Raw genomic sequence first — 13,011 nt, forward strand, 5'->3', positions numbered from 1 at the left:
ATGTTAAAAGAACAATATTGTTGCATTTGTTGAATAATTCCATCCCCCTACTCAGTTAAAAATGCACTTAATATTTTACTCCAAAAATGAAGATTTTGAGGGAGACATTGGAACATGGGTAGATAATTTCCTCTCTTTTTATCATCATGTTGTAAACTTAGTAAGGAAATCCTTCAATCTGGAACAGCTGATCCCAAAGGGTATCTTCTCTAGATCCCGAGAAATCCTTACTCTTCTGTATTCTGAATTGATAAGACCCATTACTGAATATAATGCCTCCTTTGAGATATATCTTACTAGACAAATCAAGCAATAGGAGAGATCCCAAAGGTTCCTGACAAAAAGATAATGGGCCTAAAATACCTGAATTACCAGGAGAAGCTAAAGGCCTAGAGACCCTTCTTAGGGTGATCTGTGCCTTGCCTACTAGGTCATTAGGGACCAAGTATTCCAATATTTCTTACATTTCCACAAATCAAACAGTCCAGCAAAAAGTAGGACCAGAGATGTGAACCTGCATCAGCAAATACATAAATAATGGTGGAGAGACAGATTTGTCACAGAAAGACTACCACTTTCCTGGAATAAACTTTCACTACAGATCAAGCACATGCAATGTGACATATTATCTTCCTTTAAAAAGGAATTAGACAGTTGGGTGGGTCTTCATAAATTCATCCCCAGTTTGACTGGTCTGTTGCGCCTTAAAGAACGAGGTAATATCTAACATTGAGTAGTAGTAGGGCATAAATGGCTACTTGGCCCAGTTGCCATGTATTTTCTATGGTTTTATGATGCTATGATTCTATGATTCTATGAATGCTGCCTTCTTTCATGCTTAAATCACTCCCAGCTTGAAGATCACTTGTATGATGCTGAATATTTCCTTTGTTCCTCAACAGACATTGTGCCAATTTTCACATCCTGCTTCCAGGTTTTCCACCTTAACAATAATTGGTGACGCACTATTCTCTTGTACCATAGCCAAATTATGGAACTCCCTCCCACCCACAATTACCTCCATACCATCATGCACTCACTTCAAAACTTTACTAAAAGCACACCTAAAAACATGCTGGCTATGCCCTTGCAACTCCCACTCTAATATCACCCACCCCATCCAACCACTACCTTTCTTTCCACTCCACTAACTACCTTGATTATAGCAAGCTCAGATGCTCATAAGCCTAGTACTCATTATACAGCAGGGACTTCTTATTGTAACATTTGTTAATGTCTGTTATGCACTTCACAGGTAAAGATTCTAGTTGTCTACTGATGTACTATGTCTTCATCTGTAAATATGTTGTAAGTAATTGCTATGTAAATTGTTAATTGCTATGTAATCCAATGTAACTTCTGTCTGTTTATTTTAACTGTGGAGCTTTTCTCCCCGGGCCTCCGCTGAAAATGGACCTACGTCCAGTCAGACACTCCCAGTCACCAATTATAAATAAATAAATAAACAAATAAATAAATAAATAAATAAAATCAGCAGCTGTTTCCTCTCCTTTGCCTACCTCCTGTTGGTGCACTCTGCTTTTATCCAGTTCTTCATAAATGACCCATGTACTGTAAGAATTATATAATATTTGTGACAATGTAGCCCTTACACTTCTCTTGTCCTGCTTGAATTCATCAGGCTCTATGGTTCCTACTTGTCTATAGTAGTATTTGACTTAAGGAGCCACTTTGGGAGTAAGTAGAATTAAGACACTCTTGTTAGTATTTGTAAACTCAGGGTAAAAAAAATAATACTTGTCAACAAAAGTAGCAAAGAACCTAACATTATTGCAGAATGAGAAGACACTCAAGGACAACAATTTTGGACAGTGGAATAGAGGGAGTAAGTGGTGTGGAATATGAAAAATCCATCAAATAACTGAAACAGGGTGTTGGATCTGTATCACAGACACTATTTTATTTACGGTGTTGTAGGGCCTTTGAGGGCTGTATCACAGACATTTTATTTATGGTGTTGTAGGGTCCTGGAGGGCTGTATCACAGACCACATTTTATTTATGATGTTGTATAGTCTTGGAGGGCTGTATCACAGACACCATTTTATTGATGGTGTTGTAGGGCCTTGGAGGGCTGTATCACAGATATTTATGGTGTTGAAGGGTTTTGGAGGGCTGTATCACAGGCACCATTTTATTTATGGTGTTGTAAAGTCTTGGAAGGCTGTATCATAGACATGTTATTTATGGTGTTGTTTATTTATGGTGTTGCATGACATGGGGGTGGAAGTGAGTATGATAACCTGAAGCATAAAATGGTATTTAGTCATTAAAAAAAATAGTGACTGTTTGGACTAGGTTTTGAGAACAACTTGTTGAACAATATGCTACAGGAAAATTCAGCACTTAATGGATCAAGTAGGAATGAATCATAACAAAACGAAGCATAGGACTACAATAATGATATAAGATGGATATTTCTGAGGCTGGGAAAAGTAAAGGCTGGCACCAAAACTGCAGTTTTATGACACTTATTTTCTTACTTTTTATCAGCATTATTAATTGGTTTAAATGCCACTGTTGTCCATTGAGAAGGTTACTAAAACATTTTCATTACATTGAGCAGAAACCAAAAACCTTCAGTTTACCAGCAAAATACATGTTTTCTTATAATTTCTAATGTAAAAATAAGAAATATTTTTTTCTTACAGCCATTTCAATTGTATAGCCTCCTCTCTGGTTTTCAATTGTCCTGGATTCTCGATATTCATTCTTGCTCTTCTTTCTCTTCTGTGATTTTTTATTTTCTGCAATGTCTTCTTTCCCTTCTTTGAGTCGTATAAATGGCCACCATCCTCTTTCTCTTTTCTTTTTGAAAATGGACACAGTTCGGCCCTTCTCCAGTTTAACAGCCATAGCAAGAGTACATTGCTTTGCTGACTTAGCACCTGGCACCATCTTTGTTAGATCTATTTCAATAGAACCTGGAGACAGAAAAAAAAATTATTTCCTCCTGTCTGATGAAATAACATAAGTATTTAATTTAGGAAAGTAGATATTTTATTCTCATCCACTGGTAAAAAATAAAACTGGTTAATATTTTATTTATTTTATTTTATTTTATTTTACATTCGTTAACCGGGATGGTCCGAATGGACACAGGTCCATTTTCAGCGGAGGCCCGAGAGAAAAGCTCCACAGTAAGGAAAATTTTACACAATATGTTAAAATACAGTATACAGAGAATTTTCAAACAATATGTTAAATTACAGTATACAGCAGAAGACATAACAAGACCTATATATATATATATATATATATATATATATATATATATATATATATATATCTACAGGAAAAAAGAAGTTATGTACCTACCATAATGTTCCATGTTAGTTGTCTTCATCTCGCCTTCTTTCTTGCTGGTTGGGATCAGTGCTGATCCTTGGCTCCGACTCGGCCATCTTCTATAGCTCAAGAGCTGTTTACAGGCTCAAGGCTACCCCTTATCCCATGATGCCTAGCGATAGCTACCCAGATCTCGTTTGAAATAGCTAACCCCAGACATAGCCAAAGAATAAACCTGTCCAAACAAATAGATTGAGTATAGCTGTCATAATCTCTAAGTCAGTAGAGGAAACAAACCAGAGAACACTCAGCCAGTGAAACCAGAACTCCTCTCGGTCCAATAGGACAGGGGGACAGAGGGTGGGACGCAAGAAAGAAGTCGAGATGAAGACAACTAACATGGAACGTTATGGTAGGTACATAACTTCTTTATGTTAAGTTGTCTATCTCACCTTCATTCTTGCTGGTTGGGACAGCATCCCTAGCACCTACAATCCTGGGGTGGCTCATTGGAACAGACTCTTCAGAACAGTGGAACCAAAGTCAGCTCTGCTCCTGGAGACCATATCTAGCTTGTAATGAGAAATAAAGGTATGAGGATTTGCCCACGTAGCAGCTGCACAGATAGAATCCATGAGCAGCCTAGACTGGAAGGCTACAGAGGTGGCCAATGCACTTGTAGAATGACCTTTTGGTTTGATAAGTAACTCTTTGTTCCTTAGTTGATAAATGAAAGTAATAGTGTGAGACAACCACCTGGATAAGGTCACCTTGGAAACTGGGAGACCTTGTTTGCCTAGAGCATAGGAAAGGAATAGTTGGTCCAACTTCCTTATTTCCTTAGTCCTGTGCAGGTAAAAACGCAATTGTCTATGAACATCCAGTTGGTATAATTTGTACTCTGCCTTGTTGGTGTGGTTAGGGAAAAACATGGGAAGGTCTATCGATTGCTTTAAATTAAATTCTGAGCAGACTTTCAGAAGAAATGATGGATTAGTCCTCAGAGCAACCCTGTCCTTATGAAAAAACAAGTATGGAGGACGGACACATAGTGCCTGAAGTTCAGAGACACGTCTGGTTGAAGTAATAGCTACCAGAAAAAGTGTCTTCCAAGATAGAAACTTAATGGAGCAGGACACTGCTGGTTCAAAAGGGGGCAGAGTTAAAGAAGTTAGTACCAAATTAAGGTCCCAAGGATGAGGGGGATCTCACACTGGAGGCCTAAAGAGAGTGGTCCCTCTCAAAAAAGCTTTACAGAGCTTAAGAGACATAATGTTTGAATTTGACAAACCAACATGAAAGTTAGAAATGGCCACTAATTGAACCCTGATTGTAGCAGAAGCAGACCCGGAATGAAAAAGTTGTGCTAGGAATTCTAGAATTTCGTGGACTGGGGCTGAAAAGGGATCTATGTTCCTAGCCTCCACCCAACAAGAAAAACGTTTCCATTTACTAGCATAAGTTTTTCTGGTTGTGGACTTGTGAGAGGAGACAATAATCTCACGTACAGCCGGGGAAATGTTGGGAAGCCTGGCTAAGGTTGGAAGTGGAGCAACCAAGCTGTGAGCTGGAGAGTTTGGAGGGATTGATGCAACCCGCCTGATTGATGAATCAATAGGTCTGGAATCGGATCCAGAATCCAGGGCTGATCGAGAAGGTAATGATGCAGGAATGGGAACAATGTCTGTCGAGGCCAGTAGGGGGCAATGAGGATCATTTTGCAACCCAACGATATTGCTTTCTGTATGAGTTTTGGAATCAGGGGAAATGGAGGAAAGGCATAAAGAAGTCCCTGAGGCCAATTGTGGACCAGAGTGTCTCTGGGTGAGTGACCTGGAAGCGGAAGAAGGGAGAAGTAGTTGCTGCATTTGCTGTTGAAGGGGGTGGTAAAAAGATCACAGCAAGTCTGTCCCCATTCACCGAAGGTAAGATCCACAACTTCCTGATTCAGAGACCACTCGTGAGGCATGAGGATAGCTCTGCTGAGCATGTCCACTATGATGTTGGACCTCCCAGGAATGTGCGTCGCAATCAGAAAATGTTGGGAGGAAATCGCCCACTGCTACAATCTGAGTGCTTCTTGACACAGGGGGTAGGACCTGGTTCTGCTCTGTTTGTTGATGTACCACACCAATGACATGTTGTCTGTTTGGATTGCAATGGTCCCAGAAGGAAGAGAGTCCTGAAGGGCTTGCAACGCTAGGAGCACGGCTCTCATTCCTAGAACGTTTATGTGCACATGGTACTCATGAGGCTGCCAAGTGCCTTGGACTGTCCTGCCCTGATAATGCCCCCCCATCCTATCAGGGAGGCATCTGAGGTCACTGTGGCTACTGGAAGGTGCTGAATGAAGGGTCTGCCCTGAGTCGCTAGTGGGGAGACCATCCACCAGGAAAGGTGCCTTTTGCATGCTTCTGTAATCATGATCATGTGAGACATGGGCAGCTGTTGGAAAGACCACTGTGTGAACAGAAGCCACTGAAGGATCCTCATGTGAAAGCGGGCCAGTGGGATTAGAAGAACTGCCGCCGCCATGGAACCCAGAGTTTGAAGGACGAACCTGACTTGGATTCTTTTGCTCTGCATTAGAATTTGTACTTGCTGGTGAATTGTAGACACCCTTTCTGGCGGTAGCCTTGCGGACATGTTCCTTGTGTCTAAGTCTGCTGCTATATAGGTGATAGATTGACAGGGCAACAAGGCAGATTTTTCGAAGTTTATTGCAATGCCTAGCTGGGAGCAGATTGTGATTGTGTAGTCACTGGCTTGTAGAAGTTGATGCCTAGTAGTAGCAGTGAGAAGCCAATCATCTAGATATGGAAACACCTGGAATCCTCGATGTCTCAGGTGAGTCGTGACCACTGCCATACATTTGGTGAACACCCTGGGGGCTGTGGTGAGACTAAAGGGCAGAGCTCTGAACTGGTAATGACTGGCTCCCAGCCAGAAGCGAAGAAATCTCCTGGAGCGCCTGTCCATTTTGATATGGTAGTACACGTCCTGAAGATCTATCGAGCACATCCAATTGTCCTGACGCAGAAAGGGTAGAATGGACTGTAGTGTAACCATCCGAAACTTTGTTCTTTGAACAGACCTGTTTAGTCTGCTGAGATCCAGAATCAGTCTCCAGTCCCCTGTCTTTTTTGGTACCAAAAAGAACCTTGAGTAAGTTCCGGATCCATGCTGGTCTGCCGGGACTTCCTGGATGACTCTTTTTTTCTATCAGTTTTGAAACTTCTATTACTGCTTGGTCCTTCATATTGGGTGGAACATCTGGAAGGGATTTCCTTGATGGTAAGGGGTTTGACAGAAGGGAATTTTGTAACCTCCGGATATAATGGACCATACCCATCTGTCTTGCGTTAAATTTTGCCAGGCTTTTGGGTATAGTGAGTCTTCTCCCGACTGCCTCCAGAGGTGAGCAGCCGGGCAACCCTTCAGGGATGCTGAAAAGGCTTATTAGAGAAAGATTCTCTGTTGCCCTTTTTCTGCGGACCCCCTCTGCCACGAGGGCGGCGTCTGTTCTTATTGTTTCCCCCTCTGCCCCTGGAGGAAAAATCGCTATGTGTGTCAGGCAAGGCTTCCTGGGATTTTCAGAACCACATTTTGCCACTCTTCTGACCTTTGGGGTATGGACTAGAAGGAGTGGAAAAACGGACTCCCGTGGCAGAGCGAATCTTGCCTTCTTGCTCACATCTAGTCAAAGTGTCTTTCACCTGTGGTCCAAAAAGAAAGGAACCATCAAAGGGGGTGCTGGTGAATGACACTCAAAAGGGTTCCACAAAATTACACAGCCGCATCCATGCATGCCTCCTAAGGGCCACACCCATACCTGCGGCTGTACTCGCACCATTGGCTGCATAAGATATGAGCCTCATGGAGGAGTTAACTACAGAATTAAGCATCGCCAGCTGGGAAGCTACTTTAGCTTGAGCTCCCTCAACTGATGGATCTTGAAGGGTATCTCCAAGCTCTTTAAGGAGATCCCTCTAAAGCCGGGTAAAATGGCATAAGTAGTTCAATAACCTCATAGAAAAGGTCGCTGAAGTGAGCATTTGCTTCCCATATCTGTCCATGGTCCTAGTCTCCTTGTTAGGAGGATGGACAGATGAAGAGGTCTCCGCTAAATCTTTTTGGTGGCTGCTGCTACCACCATGGCATCAACAGGAACACCTTTAGTAAGGAACTGCTTATCTTGGGGTGCTGTGATGAATTTGCCAGGTCTCCTCGGAGTTGGTTCCACTGTATCCGGAGCTGACCAAGCCTTTCGAGCCACCACTGCCATAAGTGGATCGAAAGGCGGAGAAACCCAGGAGGTGGAAGGTCGGGAACCTAACGCATCCAGAAATACAGACTCATCCTCAGTAGGGGCTAGAGGATTCCAGTTCCCCCTCTGATTAAGCATTTCTAGGATGTCCAAGAAGGAAACATCTTCAGAGGGGGATCTCAGGGACCCTTCCGATTCATCTAAGTCTGTATCAGAAGTGACAGACTCAGGGGAGTCAATGTGCTTCCTCTTGCACTTCTTCTCATGAGGCGGCTCTTCTGAATGATCAGGAGAGGCCTCAGAAGAAGAGGAAACACCCAATGGGGTGCCCTGGAGTGCTGGTTCCCCATGCTTGGGGTCTGGAGAAGGAGCAGAGTTTGGCACAGGCACTACAGGGGACGGAGCTGGTGGGGCTGATAGTGGAGCTGACTCGGTGGCCAGCACACTCCTCATGACATTGAAGCATCCCTGCCATGATGCAGAAAAAGCTCTGGTTCAGAGGAAATCGGAATCCTTCTCTGCACCAAGGGAGACGGCTCTGATGTAGGAGCCGAGCTCACCTGTGCTGAAGCTCGGAGAGGGAGAACGGGGTCGGACAAGGGTCTGATGCCACTCACCCCCTTGGAGCCGACAAGGGAGCCCCGGCACCCAGATCCCTCGACGGACGGCATCACCAAGGGAATTGGAGCCAACGACGGAACCGAAGGAGATAGAGTTATCGGAGCCGACGGTACCACTACTCAAACCCCAATGAACTCCAGCTCCGAACTCATTGGAGTCGGAGGAGGGACATCGATAGAAGTGGATGGAGCCGACACCTGTTGTGGAGGGCTGGACAACATCTTGGCAAGTGCCTGTGACTTTAGCAACCTACTGACCACTCTCTCCACATCGTGATCTGACAGCCTAGAGGATCGAGAGGAGTGAGAGGATCTGTGACTGCCCTCGCTCCGAAGCAAGGGAGACCGAGGAGCTGAATGTACCAATTCCAATGAAGGGGACCTCAGCCTCTTGTGGCTCCGCAAAGGCTCTGAAGTTTCTGTTGGAGCCAATGGGGAGATAGTCTTATCGGTGCCAGCCGGAACCGAAGTGGAAGGAATAGTCTGAACCGAGGACGGCTCCGAACTTGGAGCCAATGGCTTGGTAGATTTAGGGGATTTCACAGGCTGAGAGGTCTTGGCAGGTGAATCCTGGGGCTTTAAAAGACCCCTAAGAATAAGCTTATTCTTACGCTCCTGCAGGACTCTTGGACTAAATGCATAGCAGATAGAACAAGAGTCCTGCAGGTGCACAGCGCCTAAACAATAGATGCAAGAAGTGTGCCCATCTGTCAGAGACATTTTCTGACAGCATGAGTCACGCTTCTTGAATCCAGACACTTTGGATTCCTTTGACATCCAGAAAAAAAGGAAACAACAAATACAACAACAGCTACCAAAGCAATATATAGTCTACACAAAAAACATGCTGTACTACCAGACTATAGCTAAAGTTTTTTTTTTTTTTTTTAAATTAGGAAAGCCTCTAACTTAAACAGCTAGCCTATGAAAGAAAGGTAGAAGGAAAGGTGGGGGGGGGGGAACTCTCTAAGTTAAACGAGTTCTACAAGGAAGGGAAAATACTACAATTAAACACTAACTATCACAAAAACATGACTAAACGTTAACAAAAAACACTGAAAAAATATAATTCTAGAGTAGAAGTTATATAAAAAAACTTTATATGAGCCTGAGCCAGAAAAATGACACCTTGCAGCTGAAGCGGCAAACAAGATCTGGGTAGCTATCGCTAGGCATCATGGGATAAGGGGTAGCCTCAAGCCAGTAAACAGCTCTCGAGCTATAGAAGATGGCCGAGTCAGAGCCGAAGATCGGCTCCGATCCCAACCAGCAAGAACGAAGGTGAGATAGACAACTTAACATCAATAGTTACACAAGGTTAATAACAGAATAAGTACACAAATTCAATCAGCTTTAGGAGAAGACCTAGACTATAATATATATTACAGTAGGTGCATTAGGAAATGAGGTATATAAGTGGAATAATTTGAGGACTTATGTAATACATGAGCATAGCCACTTATTCTTTAAGTATGTTCTAAGTGAGTTTTTAAAGTTAGAAGAGGTAGAGGCAGAAATCTGAGCAGGAGGGAGATTATTCCAGATTCTAGCTATGGAGTGGGAGAACAGTGCTTTTCCTGCAGTATTGTTAGAGATACAGAGTAGGGGTTTGTCGGAAGACCGGAGAGGACGATTTATTTTATAGTGGGTGAGAAGTTGGCCTAGTGCAGGTTTTTTTTTCTGGATGTGTTACCACATTGTAGGCAATGACTAATTGGTGATAGGTTAGTAGCTGGGGAAGTTCCAGTCATTGCAGTTCCTTTAGAGCCTGGCAATAGTGGGTTCTAAAGGTGGAGTTGTTTGCAAACTTGGCGATTTTATTATAACATGATTTGAGTCTGGCAAGGTCAAGTTTTCTAAGGTGGATAAGAATTGAAGCAGCATACATTAGGGTAGACAAGAGGCGAGTTTGAGCTAGGGTAATCTGTGCTTGTTTCGAGAGGGATTTCCTGTGCCTATATAGTGCCCCCATTTTTTTATGGACTTTTTTGATAGTTTGTGAAATGTGGATGTCGAAGTGTAGATTTTCATCAATTTCAATGTCTAGGAGTTTGGTATGGTCAGAGGGAGAGATAATAGTGTCATTTTTGGAGGATACAGTGAAGGACAGAAGGGTGGAAATGGTTTTGTTGGGGATGAAAAGTACTAATTTGGTTTTATTAGCGTTTAGGATAAGTTGGATCTGAGTGATCCAACTTTCCATAGAGCTAAAGGATTCCTGGGTGGGTTGTAGAGTGAGAAGTGATGGAGCTGAACAGATAAGAGTTTAATCATCAGCATATTGTATAAGTGAAGCATGCTGTGTGGTGGTATGGAGATTATTGGTAAATATGGAGAAAAGAAGTGGGCCTAATATGGAGCCTTGTGGTACACCTCGGTAGTTGGGAGTAAGGGAGATAGTATACTTTACCATTGCACAGATTGTTGCCTCTTTGACAGATAGCTTTTAAACCAGGCTATAGCGGAAGGGGCAAAGGATAGGAATGTCAGGGTGTCTAGTAGTAAAGAAGGTGAAACCATGTCAAATACTTTGGAGAGGTCTAGAAATATTGCAGATATAAAGTTATTATTATTTCTATGTTGGTTGATCAGACTGGTGAAAGAGAGCAGAGCGGTGGTTGTGCTATGGTGTTGTCGGAAGCCATGCTGTGTGGGGGAGAGGAGATGGTGTGAGTTTAGGAAATGTGTTCCCAGAGAATGTATACATTTCTCTAGTATTTTAGATAAGGGGGATAGAATGGCAATGGGGTGATAATTTGAGTATTCGTAAGAGTTTCCACCTTTATGTTTACTCATCTTATTATAAAAGCAACACAGGCAAAGCATGACAAAATGATTAAATAAAATATTTTCAATCCACTAAAAAAAAAATAATTCACAGTTTTTTTTAATAATTACAGCATGGGAATCTTGTCATCTACAACTTGATATCCCACAGTAAGAGATAAAGTGGAACAGTGGCTGCCAGAGACATATTTGCTTGTGACAAATGTCCTTGCTGCCATTCTGTGTACTGCCTATTAACATTTCTGTCATTGAGATGCAGTTCATATGCTATTGTAAACAAGTGAATGCTTAGACGAAGCTGACTGGAAATAGTTGAAAGCTCTCCTAGTCAGTCTCCACTTGCTGTGCTACTTATGCAGAAGCACCAAGGGCTTTTTTAGCATATGCATTTCCCAGTTGCAGCTCTGCCCTATATAAAGTATTGTTAAGAAACTCCAGTTATTTCTAACATACTGACTAGTACAGCTCAAAATAGAACATCAGCATTTACTGTCTAGTCAGCAATGATGGATACTGACTTCAGGAAATGGTAACCCCCCAAAGTTCTTAGCCTTATTTTCAGAACTACAATGTTTTTTCAGCCTCTCACAACCAAACCATATATAGTCACATTTTACAAACAAGGTTGGGAGGGTGGCTTAATGGCTAAGGTGTTTGCCTTACAACAACACAACAGGGTGGGGGGTTTGTCTCACAGGGATAATTGGCTGCTTTTGAAATGGCTCGAAGGGCAGTTAGCTTAGTACTAAACTATGTATATATATATATATATATATATATATATATATATGTGTGTGTGTGTGTGTGTGTGTGTGCATGGTTTACTTTCAAATCAAATTCTTGAACGACAACACATTTTATACACAAACTTTGAAAAAAAATCCCAAATGCTTGAATACTAATTAGCTACACATGTCGAAACCCTGTCAATTTGAAATGATCAAACCAACCACTTCAACATTATCGAAACTTTACCAGCTGCCGCTTACCCGCCTGCTTCTCAGCAGTAGGAACATATGAAATTTAGTGCTGCACATCAGTGTAATTCATGTGTTTGCAGAGAGGCAAACCTCCCACATCCCCCTGCAAATTATATATTCCAACTCTGAGATCACACTACAGTGAGGAAAAGGGTAAATTTTCTGATCAGCACTGTACCGTGAGCTCTATGAGTAATGCAGACCTCATATGAGCGAATGCATAGTGGCATTTGCTAAAAGACAGTTGTAGACTTGTAGTTCGGCAATACAGAAATCAACCGACGCACATTTGGCATTCCCATGTTCGCTGAACTTCAACGCTACATTTTAATGCTAAGCCTCAAAATGTATATATATATATATATATATATATATATATATATATATATATATATATATATATATATATATATATATATATATATAGGAGCGCTATAGAATCCTGAAAGCCCAAAATCCTGAGACCAAAATCCTGAAAACTCAAAATCGTGAAAACACACAGGATACTAACACTTGGGAGGTGCAGGGGGGCTTGCCCCCCTGCTTATACTTGGAGAAAAGTAATATGGTTTGTGTTTTATTTGTTTCTGTATGTACTTGTGCTGGAATATAGTAAGTGCTGGCCAGCTTTCTATTGTCTTACAATAAACTTTTTTGCTTTGCTTTGTGGACTACCAGCATTTTCTACAGCATCAATATACCAGTGGTTTTATTGTGGAGTATTTGGTTCGCATGCTTCTGCAGTTTGGTCAGTAGTTTCTTTCTGTCTTTTGGTGCTTTATGTACCAAATCGGACAGATTTAAAAATGATTGGCATTGTTTAGGCAGGTAGTAACAAGACTGTACAAAATGCATTTAACTGGGTTGTGCCTTTCTGCGGAATGCATCCAGCAATTAAATAACAAAGCACTCCTTTCCCAGTCTGGAATGCCTTTACTCAACATGTGCCGTTTCAATTTAGGCTAAGATGGGCACAGCAAATTGGTAATGTGTATGCACCATGAAGAGTTGGTGAATGTTGACATTTCAATTAAAAAAATGAAAATGCA

General features: G+C 42.1%; 1 protein-coding gene across 1 annotated transcript in view; it reads right to left on the reverse strand.

Annotated features, from left to right (window-relative positions):
• Positions 1-13,011, reverse strand: part of LOC122797635 (fer-1-like protein 4) — a 1,984,889-nt gene that overhangs the window by 124,442 nt on the left and 1,847,436 nt on the right. The window contains exon 38 of the mRNA XM_044066179.1: positions 2,741-2,944. Coding sequence (XP_043922114.1) covers positions 2,741-2,944 — 204 coding nt within the window. The remainder of the gene's footprint in view (positions 1-2,740; positions 2,945-13,011) is intronic.

This window comes from Protopterus annectens, chromosome 3.part1 (genome assembly GCF_019279795.1).
Source record: "Protopterus annectens isolate FY-2018-M chromosome 3.part1, PAN1.0, whole genome shotgun sequence".
Taxonomy (NCBI): Eukaryota; Metazoa; Chordata; order Ceratodontiformes; family Protopteridae; genus Protopterus; species Protopterus annectens.